The sequence below is a fragment of the Podarcis erhardii genome (assembly GCF_964252035.2).
Source record: "Podarcis erhardii genome assembly, chromosome: 3".
Lineage (NCBI taxonomy): Eukaryota > Metazoa > Chordata > Lepidosauria > Squamata > Lacertidae > Podarcis > Podarcis erhardii.
In genome coordinates this window covers 48,530,829-48,547,598 of record NC_138507.1, presented here as the reverse complement: position 1 = coordinate 48,547,598, position 16,770 = coordinate 48,530,829, and the positions used below count along the sequence as shown (strand labels likewise).

At 39.8% G+C, this 16,770-nt stretch overlaps 1 protein-coding gene across 4 annotated transcripts in view; it reads right to left on the bottom strand.

Moving 5' to 3' along the window:
• GRIK2 (glutamate ionotropic receptor kainate type subunit 2) overlaps positions 1-16,770 on the bottom strand; it is a 461,921-nt gene that overhangs the window by 169,628 nt on the left and 275,523 nt on the right. For all 4 annotated transcript variants that reach the window (XM_081856954.1, XM_081856951.1, XM_081856953.1 and 1 more), the window contains exons 10-11: positions 16,147-16,260; positions 6,873-7,079 (exon numbers count right to left, since the gene is read on the bottom strand). In XM_081856954.1, the coding sequence (XP_081713080.1) occupies positions 6,873-7,079; positions 16,147-16,260 (321 nt within the window). The remainder of the gene's footprint in view (positions 1-6,872; positions 7,080-16,146; positions 16,261-16,770) is intronic.

The window sequence follows — 16,770 nt, the reverse complement described above, 5'->3', positions numbered from 1 at the left end:
AAGAAAAAGGCTCACTAACCTAGTGTGCCTAGGTTAGGCACAGTCTGAGTAGACCCATGGAATAAACACAAGTCCATTGAATTCAGCTGAATTCTGAATGTGACCTGTACACTTTGATATGAAGCAATGTTGGTACTAACCAATGTTTATTTGTTAAGCAGTGACCAAGACTGAACAAATAGGGAGGAAATAAATTATGTGCATCTAATATGATTAAATATTGTGAATCCGTATGTATGGCTCCAGAAAGGCTAGCTCTGGAGGTATGCCAAAAAAGCTTAATCAAATGTAATTGATAATGATTAACGGAAATTACTTTAAGTGAAGAGAAATGGTTCAGGCATAAAACAATAATGCTTAATCTACATGCTAAATAAATGTATGCCACAAAATAAAAATGCAGTCTGAACAGATGGTCTTCAAAGGGCTAAAAACATAAATCAGGAAAGAGCTAAATTAGAACATCCCTGTGATGTTTAAAAACAAACAACAAATGAAGAAATAAATAAGAAAATAAAGACACAAAAACAAGCACAAATCTGAGGACAAAGTGAAAACACAATACTGAACAGGACTCTGGAAATGCCTTTAAAAGCTTATCATTTAATAAATTAGAGATTTCAATTATTTCTCTCACTCTGTCCTTCATGTGCCAGGTAACAACTATTCACAGAACTATTTAAATGCCCTTGAAAGAGTTTGTAGAGAGACCTGAACTGAGTTAGACCTGGCTTTCATGTAAGTGGTGTGTTTTTTTGTTTGCTTTTTAAAAAAACCATCTAGAAAACTGGCTGTCAAAGGAAAGGGTTCTAGAAATATATTCAAAATTTTTTGCTCCCTCCCCCAAATCTACAGTCTGAAGTGGTACAGGCACAGGTATACTATCTCAACAGGTCTTAAGACAAAGCTTTGAATGTCTTATGCAGCCTGAACAGCCCTGTTGCATCTATTTTTCCACTTTTAGGAACCTGTGTGGTTCGAGACCTTCCACTTGACTACTTACTTGTGTCTAATCTTATTCTGATCTATTCCAAGGCTCAGGGAAGGAGGTAGTTTACCATATGATGGTCACACCCATCATATCCACACCACACATTTAAATCACATTTATAGCTCTGTAACAGTTATGCCTGTTTTATTGTTGTAACCTGTCCTGGGATCTTGTGGTGAACGGCAGGTAAGAAATATAAATAAATAAATGTCTAGAGCAGGCAAACATTCACTCATTCAATGGGTCACCACCATCAATTCTGTTTTTAATTTGGGTACTGGTTTAGCTTCTTAGTCCCTACTAGAGCTTCCAGGCACTATCCCTGTCTATCGTTGCCACTATCATTGTAATAGTGACAACAGCCTATTCCATGTCTATCCCTGTCTATGTTGCCACTATCATTGTAATATTCCAGACAGTTGGATGATTGGTCCCTGCAATAGTTTAGAATAGTGCAAAGTAGCCACCCTGTTTTCCAGTTCCTCCAAGCATCTAAGAGGGTTGCTGACAAAGCCATGAGAATCAACATGATCACATCTTCCATTTCTGTCTTAGGGTCATGTAACCTCAGGCAGAAATGGAAATCAGCCTTATCTATGAATGCCTGGAGTTGGTTGGCCATCACACACTTAAACTTAATCATATAGACCCAAAATGGCAAGCTCCTTCTTTTTAAGGTACTAAGGTGCTTTCTATCAAAGGAATTACTCAAGGTACTGAGGATTATGACATAAGGATTAACAAAAGTCCCTGCATACATAACTGAAAATGGATGGAGTATTAGGAATTTTGTCTGTTTACCTAAACTGCAACTTATTTAATAGAAGTTGCTCTGAGAACAAAATGTATGATGTGTCATGATCAGTGCATTTTGCCTCTGATCTGAGCACAGATGTATTTGTCAAATGTCCAAATGTTTACTTCAATGAACCAGCTTGAATATAACATCCTGAGAGAACACCTCATTACCACTCTACCAGAGAGAGTGTACAGTCAGCAATGTAACGCTTGACACATTGCCCAGCATATGTGTGACAATGCTCAGGGGCTTCACAAGACCTGCAGGTGTGACAGAGTCAAGGCAACACATGCTGTGCTTGGACGAGACGACAGGCTATTGGAAAAAGCTAGAGAAGCTTTTCAAATTAATCATGGGAGCACCCTAGGAAGGAAGCAACCTATATAAATAGTACTCATTTACCAAATACCGAATAGGAGTCCAGTTTGGGTGAGGCAAGTATTCCAAACCACGTGATTTTTCTTGAGAAGTTTTAAAAACAGCCTTTGTGTGGAATAACCAGCCTCATATAACCAACATGCTTAAGTCTAATTAATGCATGAAGGGGTTAATTCCATAGAGTAAGCTGTCCTGCCAGGCTTAGCTAGGTCACTCTTCCTCACCTTGGGAGGGACTAGGAGGGACTTTTGTTCCTTCAGTCGACCTGAGAAGCTGAGTGTATAAAGAGACTTGATTTGGTTGCTCCAAACTCAAGTGGTCTTTTTCCATCGTAAGGGAAAAGGGGAACTTTGGAAAAAAATTAGAAAGGCATATTTTGAAGACCTAACAGCTTATATTTCCACACTTTATTTTGCCGCATATTTTGTGTTTTTAAATCTCTGCTGGGGTTCTCCCACTGAAGAATACTTGCCTCAAACCTGGGTCTTGGCATCTAGGGAATTCTCTTTTTTACCACTTTGTAACTTTTGATTTAAATTTCTCTCAATATTTGTGCAAACACACGTTTTCTCCAGGTTTGTCCAAATGCGGTGCTCTTTTATTATGAAAAGCCTCAATAAAACTTAAAAAACAAAACAAATGCAGTGATACTCTTGGGCAAAGATTTCCATCTTAAAAACAAAACATATTATTGTTTTATTCCCTTTACAAAACACCTAACCTAGCTATTTTGCAAGATTCTACACTGAAAAGAGGGGACCCTGTCAAACAGCACAGTCTGTTCTTTTTAATGAGGAATGAAGTACAATAGCTAGTCTGTTCAAAAGGAATGCAAAACAACAATTTGGGAATGGTAAAAACATTCCTACTGCAGGAATCCTATTTTGTTTTCACATATAAGCATTCTGAAGACGAGATAAAAGACAGAAATTCAGCAAGACAGAAATAAATGGAAAGGCTTTGCACCTTCCCATTTCTAAAACACAACCCTAAAACTCAACATACAGCGGCGGGTGTGTGGGTGTGTGGGTGCATGTTGTCCTGTCATAGCAACTGTTCAAATGTCTAACAAGTTAAGTATGCAGATTACACACAATAGGAAAATAAATAACCATAAACACTAGTTTTAAAAAATAAATAATTCAGGTAAACCTCCTTATCTGGTAGCACGCCCCACTCTCTTTATTTAAAAGGATTATCCCTGGACTATATATTACAATTCTTAAGAGTTTGTTTAATTGAAGAATGAGAAAATGTGTCTGTATACACACACACACACTTTGGAATGTCATAGGGAAGTGAAAGGGGCGAATAAAAAATGAAAACTGGAATGGAGACAAATAGAAACAGATTGCTTGCTAGCTAGGCACAGAGGCTCAGAAGGCTATACTGATGACCATCTTCATTAATCAATCCCTTGACTTAAAGCAACCACTTCAGGGCTAGATATAAATCAATTGGATTACTTGTGTAAGTGCTCACCAATGTGAGAAATTGGTTGCACAGTCTAGCCCTTCAGCTGAGTTGTATATATCTTTTAACTAAAGAGAGGCTCCTTTAAGGCAACCTATATTTCCTTGTCTCCTGGTTGTGTGAAAGAGAGGAAAATAAACCTTGTGCATGGGAGCAAGAAGGACAACAGGTGTATAGAATGTGCTGCTGCCCAGCAGGGCTGCCTTTCTTTAGAAATAGACTCCTGGCAATTCAGGTAAAGTCAAACACGAACAGCTTTATTTCAGTACAGTGGACAGGGAGCCCTGCTTAATCCTCAGCCTCCACACCGGCACTGCCACCCTGCTCTCACTCACCTGTACAGGATGTTCCCTCTTCAGGTACTTCCCCTTGACTCGGGAAATATTTACACATATAAGATACTACAAAGTCCTCAAGTTCCCCTTCCCCCGCAAAATATGTCTAAACTAAGGGTCATCAGTTTTGATTATTTCAGTCTATTTTCAGGAGGGAAAAGAATGGTAAGATACACTAGGTCAGCATAATCTGAACAGGAATAGTGGGACTCTGCTATGGAAGAGGATGCAATAGGTACAGGAAAGATACAAGAGATATAGGTTCATGCCATACAACGGAATATAATTCGGGCCTCAGCACTTTGGGGCCATAATCCAAAAGAGTATGATGATAACACTCTCTCTCTCTCTCTCTCTCTCTCTCTCTCTGTGTGTGTGTGTGTGTGTGTATATATATATATATATAGTACTTTCTTTAACAGTAACTGCATGACAAGAAGGCACTTTTGAAACTTGCAAGGAATTCTAAAAGCAATCTGCAATATAACATGTAGTTACTGCTAAAACTGGGCAGGGTGAGAGATCCTTAATGGGTGGGTGTACACATTCATTTAAGGGGACACCTCAATGAGCTTTCATGGATTTATGCACAAATGGAGTATGTCTGAAGCGCTCAAAATGGGGAATCTATTCTGGAAGATTGCCCCTTTTGGCAAGACCCAGAGAAACAAATCACTAGCAACACTTGAGCTAGAGAGAATGGGGACACAATATTGTAAATTATGTTCTAATTCCTCAGGGCCATCAATGCAGTTTATTAATGCTAAATATTATTTTAAATTTTTCTAATATATAATCTGTGGTTTTGAACATAACTGATTGACCCTATTTAGGATATTAAGGTACATATATCTGCCAGGGGAGCTGCTTATGGGAACCACATTACTGCTAGGCTTCTTCCTTGGTTTCAGTTTCAGTATTTGGCGATGAGGGACATCAAGAATGTTTAATATTTAAGGAAGGACAAGGCAACCTGAAGCATGAGGAGGAGGTCTCAAACTCCATTACACAGAGAGAGTCTGGAAGATCTGCAAACCCTTAGACTAGAGTTCTGAGAGCTGAGGCCCTCTAGGTGTTGTTGGACTACAACTTCCATAAACCCCAGCCAGTATGGTCAGGGGTCAGAAATTATGGGAACTCGAGAACATCTGAAGGGCCACAGGTTCCACATCCTTGCCTTAGGTATATAGTTGCCTGCCCTGCCCCAATAATAAACTGCTTTTACTCAAGGTAAAAAAAAAAAAAGGTAAGGAACCCCTGGACGGTTAAATCCAGTCAAAGGTGACTATGGGGTTGCGGCACTTATCTCGCTTTCAGGCTGAGGGAGCCAGTGTTTGTCCACAAACAGCTTTCCAGGTCATGTAGCCAGCATGGCTAAACTGCTTCTGGCACAACTGGACACCATGACGAGTGCCAGAGAGCATGGAAATGCCATTTATCTTCCCACCACAGTGGTACCTATTTATCTACTTGCACTGGAGTGCTTTCGAACTGCTAGGTTGGCAGGAGCTGGGACAGAACTACGGGAACTCACCCTGTCACAAGGATTTGAACTGCTGACCTTCCGATCGGCAAGCCCAAGAGGCTCATTGATTTAGACCACAGCACCACCCGAGTTACTCAAGGTTCTCCATTCTTACCAACGAAGAAGTACAATAATGAATGACAGAACAGTCTCCCTTTCTTGTTGCGTTAAATGGCAGCAGGCCTCAGAATACTTGCTTTATTACAAGTGGCTTTGATCAGATGTCTTGCTATTGAGCGGTTTGCCAAAATAAATGCAAATTTGACAAAACACAAAGAAGCCAGAGACAACTGCATAATTTTCAAAGAGACTAAACTCCATTTCCAGGAGACCAAATTCAATTGGCACCACCTACTGAGAGAGTATGTTTTAAAAGCTATAAAATGAAGGGATGCCTGACTTAGTCAATTATAAACAATTGCCTGTAATGATATCTGTTTTGACTCACATTGAATTACCCTGCTGTTTTAGCATGCATTGATATGTCTGTCTTGCTGTCTAAGACTTCCTAGCTGATACTTTAAACGGACAAGACAGGGCTCTTCTCAGTATATGCTAATGGAAGATAATACTACATATTTTAAAGGTTATATATGGATTCCTTTGAGATGTAAAATCAAGTCTGGTATCACAATGAGGGTTTTGATTGCTCCTGAGCTTCCATCTACAGGTTCACTGTGTATACTATATGCGTTCGTGCACTTTACCACCAGAGAGACTTAAATGTAGTATGAAATGTAAAAGATTTTTTTCAGCATTTACTATCCCACTCTTCATACAAACAATGATTCTCAGCACACCTTGCAGAAAAATAAAATAACCCCTCCCCCCCCCCAAATAGGAACATAGCAGGGGAAAATACCACATAAGACAGACTTAAAACTGTGAGATCTAAAAGACTTGGGGAAATTAAAAGGGCTTTACCTAGTACCAAAAAGTTATCAAATTTGGAATGTATGTGTCAAAAAGATGTCTAATGTAGTTTTCTTTGTGGTGTGGGGGTGTGGGGGTGTTTAATTTGGATCAAACATGCACAACTCCCATTCTACACACACACACACACAAAGTAGCGAATTCCAGAATAGTATTTTCCAAATATTCTTCCATTTATATATGTTACTTTATTTCCAATTAATCATTCTTACTCTCGATGGAAGAGGAGGTTAGGGAGAGAGGTGCTAAGTCTGCTACCTTTATCTAATTTATCTGAAATTGCAAATAATATTCACTAAACAACTCAATGGCAATTGGTACTAGTAAATATCACCTTTTTATTTGGGGTGAGCTTCCACAAGTCTCCTGAAAAGCTCTACTGAGACAAAATGAAAATGTGGTCATTTGTGATGATGAAACTCTTAAGTAGCAACTTACATGATCAATCAGTTCACGAACCATTCCATTCCATTGTCCGCTGGCATCATCCCGGGCTCCGTATTTTCCATCTTCCACCAGCCTTATCTCATAGGTAAATCCAAGGAAAGTTGATAGTTCCCTGAGGAGGTCGATGCAATATCCCTCAAACCTATCATTCCCATACAAAGGTTTATCAGACTTCTTGAACATCACATATGGCTCTTCCTGGAAAAAAAATGAATGTAGAGAGAAAGGGAGACCCTTCAGTCACTGCAGTTCAGAAAAGAATGAATTGCTAATACATTTTAAAGATATAATTCTAAATCTGGAAAGTTTGATTTGATCATGTTATATGGATACTATCATTGCCTACACACAATAATTCATTTTTAAAGTAAGTAGATATAGCTGTAGTAGTTTCAGCTAAAATGGATTTCTTTCATCAATTAGTTATTGACACCTGTTGTATGGTTTGGCAATCAGCACTGGTGGAGGAAGAGGAGTGCGGGGGGAGCTCACCGCCCCTTGCAGTGCGATCCCGGTGGGGTGCCATCACGGCTGCCCCCTCGTCTGCGCTGGGAGCGCCACACTCCCAGGACACGTGCCATGCCCCTGTAGGCAGCGCGCCAGCCCCGCCCCTGCCTGCTCTCTGCCTCCCCGGTGCCGGAGCATGAAGCTCTGCCACTGGCAATCAGTATTAACTGGTTCAAGATGAGAACATATTAATACTATGATTACTCTGAAATTGAGTGATGTTGTTGTTATTCAAAACCCCATAATTGGAAAAAATGCACGCCAGTGGATTCCCACCGTCATAAATATCACTGCAGGAGCCAATGGGTCAATTCTGCAAAAATTTACCATTATCCCTAAGTTCCATTCTACAGGAACTTAGTCGTGTGACTAGCTGAGTCTAGTTTGCTGGATAGTGCTCAAGACATTTTAGTCTGTATTTACCATGGCAAGAGCCATTGCTCAGTGGTAGAGCACATGTTTGGGAGAAGGGCCATAGCTCAATGTTAGACCCCTTCTTTGCATGCATAAAGTTTCAGGTTCAATCTTTGGTTTCTCTTGGTATAGCTGGAATGACTTCTCTATGAAACTCTGGAGAGCCACTACCAACCAGTTGATGTAGACAACCCTATGTTATATGGACACTGACATGACTTGGTATAAGACAGCTTCCTAGGTACCTATATTCTATTACAACAGAGCCTAGAATCATCTTAAATATGGTCACTGATTCCCCTTAAAACGTTGCTTACATTCTTAAAGCTGTGAATGCCAATGCTTTTTCAAATTATTTCAGAATACCAAAAAAAACGTTCAGTTCTCCCACTGTCTTTCAAGCACACAATTTTCTGCTCTGCACCATCAGTTTACGCTTCATCATTATATGAAAAAAGAAGCCTATGGACAAATTAAACTGAGGATCACACGCAACCCAGTATTTTAATCTCTTTGAATTTCCAGGAGAAGCTTATGATGCATTTGCAGCTCTCCAGAGAAATATTTAGTCCATTAAGTATTGCATGAAATGGCAAACACATCCAACAATTGGCAGATCATTAGTAATTTGTTTCATAAGCACTGAGAATGTAAAACAAATACAGAATTTCTGCTGATTTTCCAGGACTGTTTTCAATAAATACAGTGTTCCAAGGCATTGAAGAATATAATCCTGATTCCAAATGAGTACTCAGTTGGTCAGCAATAACTTTTAATGGGGCAACCACTTTAAGAAGAGGAAGTCCAATGCATCCATCCTGTCCCACACAGATTTTATACTTTTATTTGAACTCGGAGAAGCTCTGCAAACATTTCTGCCAATCTGCTGTTCTCTCGACAATCAGGTGTCTGCAACACACACCCAGTTCTATTCTAGAAGTATACCTGTGGTAAAGAGGTCTCTCCCCTGTGTCTCTGTGCAGAAAAACCATGTGAAAATTAAGTAACAGGGCTGCTAGCTTTCCAGCCCAGTTGAGAACATTTCTCTTCCTTGAAGAGCAGTCCAACCATACTCACAGCTGTTCTCTTAAGGCCACACCATAGAGCACATTCCTATCCTGTCAGGAAAGGGGTGTGGCTACCACTTTGAGCACTTTCCTTTTTCAAATTAATATTCAATAAGAGAGAACCACAGTAGGCAGATAGTGTGAGCATATTTCTATAATATCTATTTTTCACTTAATCATTTGTATTTATATGAATGTGAAAGGGAGACTGGGAGGAGAAATGGTGAGTTGCTTCTGTGTGCTGCAACTTTCAGTACTTGTGTTTGATTGGAAATGTAGGGTTTGTCTGTGCCTTTTAGATGTGAAAGAAGTGAGGATGTTTTGCATTCCTGTTCTTTAGAAGTGTGTGTTTGTTTGGCTACAGTGGAAACAGGATGCTGAACTAGATGAGCCTTTGGCATGATCCAGCAGAGTCTAGGGTTGCCATATTTCAAAAAATATAGCAAACCCCCCAAATTGTTGAGCCTTTTTTTAGACAAACCCCAAAGTTGTCCGGGAAAATCCAGATGTATGTCAGCCCTAACAGAATCTTCTACTGTGATGATTATTAAAACACAAGCAGAAGTTCATCATAGGGAAGGCAGGGTCACTATTGAATGCTCATGCCATTTATTTCTGCAGCTTATAGTTCTTAATCATATATCTTCTCCTCAAGTCTGTGAGAGTAAGCTGTGGTTTGCAAGGAGGTGGTGCTAACAGTTAACCCCCCCCCCCAAAAAGCTTCATAATACTTTGAATAGAATATTGCCTGCACAGTTTTTCTTCCTCAATAAGCCGATTGGCAAGAATCTCCTTGTCAGTTTATACCTTTAAAAACAAGCATACCAGACGATCTGGAGATTTAACTTTAAATTCCTCCTCTGACACTGGCTCATTTTGTGGGGTTGGGTACATTACCCTGGTATCCTTTCATTCAAAGGGGTATTGAACTAGCCATAGCTAAAAGCAGAAATGAAACAATACTCAAGTAGCAGGTTAGATGCAAAGGAAATATATTATGTCATAACAAATTTGTTTTTATAAATAATTTTTGTTGATTTTTCCATTTTACATATCAAAACAACTGAACATGCTACTACATAAAGTAGGGCAGTGTAGAGGATGGTTCAGATGAGAACTCAACTGTGCAGGGCTTTTATATAGTACAGTGGTACTATATAGTACTTAATTTGTTCTGGAGGTCCGTTCTTAACCTGAAACTATTCTTAACCTGAAGCACCACTTTAGCTAATGGAGCTTTCCACTGCCGCCACGCCGCCAGAGCACGATTTCTGTTCTCATCCTGAAGCAAATTTCTTAACCTGAAGCACTATTTCTGGGTTAGCAGAGTCTGTAACCTGAAGCATATGTAACTTGAAGATAATGTAACCCGAGGTACCACTGTACAGGATCATGGGTTGCACTCTGCCTGCATATCCCACCTAGGCAAGCTTCTCCTAGCAGACAGCCACACATTGGGTTTTGCTGAAGACCCACTTGCAAAGCCCAGTATTTATAGGCCTGGGTATCCTGATTGTGACCTAGATTCAGTACAACCAGCAACAGGCTGGCCTAACCAGGAGGTCCAGGTTACATGTCTCACACTCACCCAGCCGTTGCTCTTTTTCGCAGGGCCCACTTTGCAAACTGCTCAAGATCCAAACTGCAACTATTGTTGTAACTTAGCTACCGGTAATTCCTTTCTTTTCCTGCTTGCCTTGCCAGAATGATAAACCCCACTAGCTATAAATCTCATGGAGTTTTACTCTTTTGCATAAATATAAGCCATGAAGCAAGCAAGCAAACAGACAAAAAGTGAAGAATTCACTGGGAGCAAAATCCCTGCTCCAACGCAAAGATTTCAAGAGTCTTGAAAAATGGCCTATAGCCCAATACAATATAAAACATGGTGCTCTAAGGCAAAGATGAGATGTGTGGAGAGCCGGTAATATACCAAGCCAGGAATGCTTCATACACAAACACCCTCCAGTACTTCAGAAAAGATAAATTATTTAGAACTCCTAGTCATGTCAGCTCATATTGACTTTGTCTCCCAGTGGAGTTGCACAGAGACCAGAAGCAATCCCAGATCAGCTCACTCGCAAGTGTTATGTCTGACCACATTTCTTTGAAAAAGTCATTAGAGTCACAGAACCTACTTCAGAATAACTTCCAAAGCATTCATTCATATTAAAAGCTGACAATGCTCCAAGCAACCAACTTTATCTATTTATAGGTTACCTCAACGTTTAAACCCTGAAAATGTTTTAATCCTATAGAATTAATCGTGCTGCATGTGTGAAAAGTTGAATCCACTAAGATCAAAGCACACAAGACTTCATCAACTTAACATTCTGTAAATAGTTTTATTTATCATTTCATATCAGCTTTTTTTAAAAAAGTGAACTCTAAACAGAATTTGTTCTCTGCTATTGTCAGCCACATTACTCTTGATCAATGGCATGCCACACTAGCGTGATTCCTTATGGCCTACTTCTTGTTTACATTATAGTTTTAATATAGCCAAAGGTTCTCTGGTTTCTTCAAATTAATATAGCAGCATCTCTAACCAATAATCCAAATAGATTGAATTTTATGCATACTGAAGGTAGGAGATCTATAAATAGATACACAGATACACACACACATGTTTCCAATAGATACTTTTAAGTTGGTGTTTATCTTAACTAATTACATTTCCTTTTCTCTGCCTGCCTCTGCACTGTGTTGTTCCTGGTTTTGTGGAACAAAGACAGAAACTTCCATAAGCAAACCACAGATGTTCGCTGAGCTTTTGATACAAGAGACCTCAAACACAATAGCTTTGCAGCTTCTGCTGTTCCACTCCCTCTCTGTAGTTGGCCACACCTCTTCACTCCTTAACTGCAGGGCTAAAAGCAACAAGGAACCTTACTCTCACATGCCCCTTTTCTTTGTCTGCTCACATTGAACTTGGGTAACTGGGTTAATTCTTATAATAAGCAGGAGACATCTTCCCCATACTGGATTTTCCAGCAGTGACCTGGGGAGGCTCCCAGTTGAATGTCCCTGATCAGGAGTAAAAATTACTCTCATTAGTATAAGGCAGCTTCCCATGTTCCTATGTCACACCATTAGTCCATCTAACCCAGTACTGTCTACACACTGACCATCAGTGGCTCTTCGGGTTTTCAGAAAGGGTCCCTCCCAGCCCTACCTGGAGTGGTCGGGAATTCAACCTGGAACCTGCTTGTGAAGCAGATGATCACATTTAGGGTTTACTTTACTTTAGGCTTTCTTTTTAATGTGATAATCAAATTGATTATTAGTATCTAGTAAGTATGGAATTTCTAAAGAGACCATGACTCACTAAATATATTTTCTTATTGCAGACATTCTGCATTGTTTTTATTCCATTTTAAGTGTGGAAATGTGGTACTGTTAAAAAAGAAAAAAAGAAAGATGGTCATATTTGAAGCACAATTAAAGCCATGTTTGTTCAGAACTTACCCTGACGTTAGCCATGGATATCAGGATTACAATCTTAGGGAAAGAAATCTACTGCTCACTATGGCTTTGAGAATTTAAAAGGGCTGCCATATCTAATTAACATTTATGTCAGATATGAAGAGTACACAAAGGGCTTTTACATTTAGCAGTTTGGACTTCAGAAAGATAGAGACCTAAAGTTGTCCAAAAACCCATACAGTCAGTCAAAACAATTTAATGTCTTACTCTGACATGCTGCTAGCCACTTGACAAGAGTCTCAGGCCAGGGGCAGACTTAAAGCAAGATGAACTGCTCATACACGCTTAGTCTCTCATTGCCATGGGTCTAATTAAACAACTGTGGCTACAATTAGCAGGTTAAGCACTTTTAAGTCCAGTGATTTCAGTGTGACAGATTTGTGCTCATGTTTACTGAAATCAAAACAACTTAAAAGTGTTTTTCTAGGGCTAGGCTGTGCTTCTTCTTTTTAATGAAATCCATTTAGAAGCAGTAACATGAACAGTCTCACCAAGTATGGCTAACACTGTGTGTGTATATTGGCGCCTGAAGGGTAGGACAAATTAGAAAGGACTGAGATGTGTGCACTATAAAAACGATGTGCAATATGAAACACAAGCCAAATAAAATGGAAAGGTCAAATAATCTGGGTACATTTAGATTTCAGTTGAAGACAGATTTTGGTTGATAACTAGGAGAAACTACTTAATGGTTAAAAAAAATAAATCTTATGGGATCTTAAAGATGAAACAATCTACTGCAGCACACATTTTCATGGGCTCTAATTCACTTTATGAAAGTGAAATGGCACAAGAAGTCATTCAAAGGTTGACCAGAGGTTTAGGTGCTCCTTGGTTGCCTCGATGCAACCTTTCTCAACCTTGGGTTCCTAGATATTGTTGGACTACAACTCCCATTATCCCTAACTGCTTGGCCCTTCTCACTAGGGATTATTGATAATAGGGCTCTGGTGTATTGGGGTTGACCCTTCCTGGTATAGAACTCATTCCTTTTCTATTGTGGATGTTACCACAGCAGTGCTGTCTAGGGTTGGTGTGGATGACATCAAGGCAATGAGGTGATAAAGGTCTGAGGCTTATATGTGTCGTGGAGAGGAAGCCTGATTCTTTATTTGGTTGGTTGTTTTTTGCTCTGTTTTTAGAACTGCATAGAAGATGTGTGGATGCTTGGAGGTGTTAGTTTGTTGATACAGTCAGAGGACATCAAGATCAAGACATGGCATCCAGTTGGGGTTCTCCCTGTATGCTACTAATCCATGTTTCTGAAGGGGAACTCCATTTGTGCAGTCAGTCACTGTGGTAAGCTTGCTGTCTGTGCTGATCAGCTGACTGGCACTTAAAGCAAGACTGCTTTGGGCAGGGATTGGCTATACAGTGGAGTTTCTGACCAGGAACTCTGTAGTGCAGCAAATGTCAGTGGGGCTTGCTGTCACAGCCTATCAAACGAGCTGTGCTGACAGAAAGTCTCCCTTGCCAAAGAACAATCAAGAGCAATTTAAGGCTCTTGATGGTTCCTTGGCAGCCGCATTTCTACCACTTACCATACTTCAGATCACATTTGAAACCAGATGTGCTATAGTTGGGCATAGAAAATGGCTCATGCGAAACAGTAGGACCCATGCTGCAGGCTGAGGTGTCCTCATTAGTCCTGCAGGCTGAGGTAAATAATGTAAGGTAAAGGTAAAGGGACCCCTGACAGTTAAGTACAGTCGCGGACAACTCTGGGGTTGCGGCGCTCATCTCGCTTTAAGGGCAGAGGAAGCCGGCGTTTGTCCACAGAAAGCTTCCAGGTCATGTGGCCAGCATGACTAATCTGCTTCTGGCGAACCAGAGCAGCGCATGGAAACGCCGTCTACCTTCCCGCCGGAGCGGTACCTATTTATCTACTTGCACTTTGATGTGCTTTTGAACTGCTAGGTTGGCAGGAGCTGGGACCGAGCAATGGGAGCTCACCCCATCGCGGGGATTCGAACCGGCGACATTCTGATCAGCAAGCCCTAGGCTCAGTGGTTTAGACCACAGCAATGTAGCATCTAGCAAAGAGCACTACTGATGATCTTCATTCGCATGCATCTGGAATGCCAGCTGCATGATGTTCCATATGATCCTTGACTTCTCCAGTTGGCAGGTTGCATTTATAGCATGCTGCTCTTCAAGGGTTATATTTTTGTTTGAGAGTACCCCAGTGAAGCTGGCTAAAGCAGAAACAGCAGAAATAAAAACGCCCTCCCATCAGATGTCAAAGCGATAAACAACTACCTGACGTTCAGAAGACATCTGAAGGCAGCCCTGTTCAGGGAAGTTTTTAATATGTGACATTTTAGTGTATTTTTCAACTTTGTTGGAAGCCACCCAGAGTGGCTGGGGAAATCCTGCCAGATGGGCGGGGTACAAATAAATAAATAAATAATAATAATAATAATAATAATAATAATAATAATAATATAACCCTTACAATCCTCTGTACCCTTTTGGTTACTTTGCAATGGGTCCTGTGGTGTTTGAAAAGGATCTAACTAGAAAAGCGGTGAGTATTAGCTGAAACACATTTGATTTGAGGTTCCCCACCCCCCAACCCAGTTATCCTAGAGAGCTTTATTCTGGGCAGTCAGAATACAACTGAGCTCCTCTGCCAATGCTTTTCTAAATTAGAAAGCACTGCAGAATGAAAAATGAAGGGGTGTTCCATTTTACTCTACTCAGCAAAGATGATAGAAGTGAAGCTATTAGTAGTTAAGCAACAATTGAAAGTCATGATTCAGAGCCAGAAGAATGCCATCTCGTGCACACAGTTTTTCCTTCATTGTCATCATATGAGCCTCCACCCTGCCAAAACTCTTTAACAAACAACAACAAAATGCAAAGAACTTTGCACAGAGCTAACTTCCTCAGATGCTTCATGATTTATGATGCTGAAGAGCCTTTTGTGGTTCCCTCTTTATCTGCCAAAGTGGGCTGGACTCTGTCTTATGCTCCTACTGTAGTTTTTCTTTTTTTAAGGATTGTGCTGGAAAAGCTAATCTAGCAAAGTATTGAGATGCAAGAGACTTGTCTAAGATATTTCATGCTGATAATTAAATCTTCTGTTCTCAAATAGACATATTGCTTGACTTTATCCCTGCCCTGAGGGCAATTAAAAGTATCAGGACTAAGAAGCTTTACTGATACAAGCTTACTATATTATTATTATTATTATTATTATTATTATTATTATTATTATTATTATATTTGCTTAAAATGAGAGCTAAAATGGGGGGAAGGGAGTTCAGCATTCTTCTTTTTCTTAAGGGAGTAATGGGCATTTTCCCCACAATGGAAAAGAGCACATATGAGGGGGAAATCAATCATACAGGTTATGGAGGATGATGCTGAAAAGTCTCACTATTGCTTTTGGAAAGAATATCCTGGTGATGAATTGATTTTAAGTTCAGTCTAAACCATGCATTCTCTCTCTCTCTCTCTCTCTCTCTCACACACACACACACACACAATGTATATTACTTTCTCCAAACCGACAATGGTAGCTTTTGCCTAAACTTTAAAATGTTAAGGAACCATAAGAACGCTAAATGATTAGTCAGCTGAGATCATAGCACTTAAAATGAATTGCCATTATCATAAAAACCCCATAACTAAATTAACATTTCAGATCATTCATTATACAGTAATTGCTAAATAAATGTAAAAGACATTTGCATACTGGTCATTGCTTTGTAAGTAATATAACTTTTCTTCACAGTTGTAACGTTCAGTTGAATTTCTAGAAAACAATTGCACATATGATTACTTACCAAGATGGTGGTTACAGTTAGGGAACGATTAGATAAGGAATCAGTAATGTTTGCTGGTTTTCCTTTCTGGTTCTCGGTCATGTTAAGTCCACTTGCAGGATCCCAAGTTCCAATCTATAAAACAGCATGTGCACTTATATGAGTTCTTTTCAGGCCACTAGGCCAGAACAATATAAGATAAAAGTAAAATCTGCTAACACTTATAATTCACCTCTGGTCCAATATCTGCTACCATTTGTGAAAAAGCAGCTTGCTTAAAATATTATTCACTGTGCTTCAAAATGTGTCTCGCAAAGTAAAAAATGGTGTTCAGAGTACTGAGTGCTTAATTTTCCACCTAAACATCTATCCTCCAAGAAAAGTACACATCTGCAGACTGATAGCTCACTGAACGTATATTTACAATGCACCTGCTTTCCTCAGCTTTTAATGGCTCCGTCCTTTTCTCTTCCAATACTATGAAATTTCCATTGTTATATAGCAAATACATGTTGCATTCTACAAGCATGGTTAACATTTTCAGAGGTCAGTGGAAACATCATGGCTATTTCCCAAATTCAAGGAAGTTTTTTCAAGTAGGAACTCCTATACCTCTCTATCATGTTACAACAATGGATTGTTCCA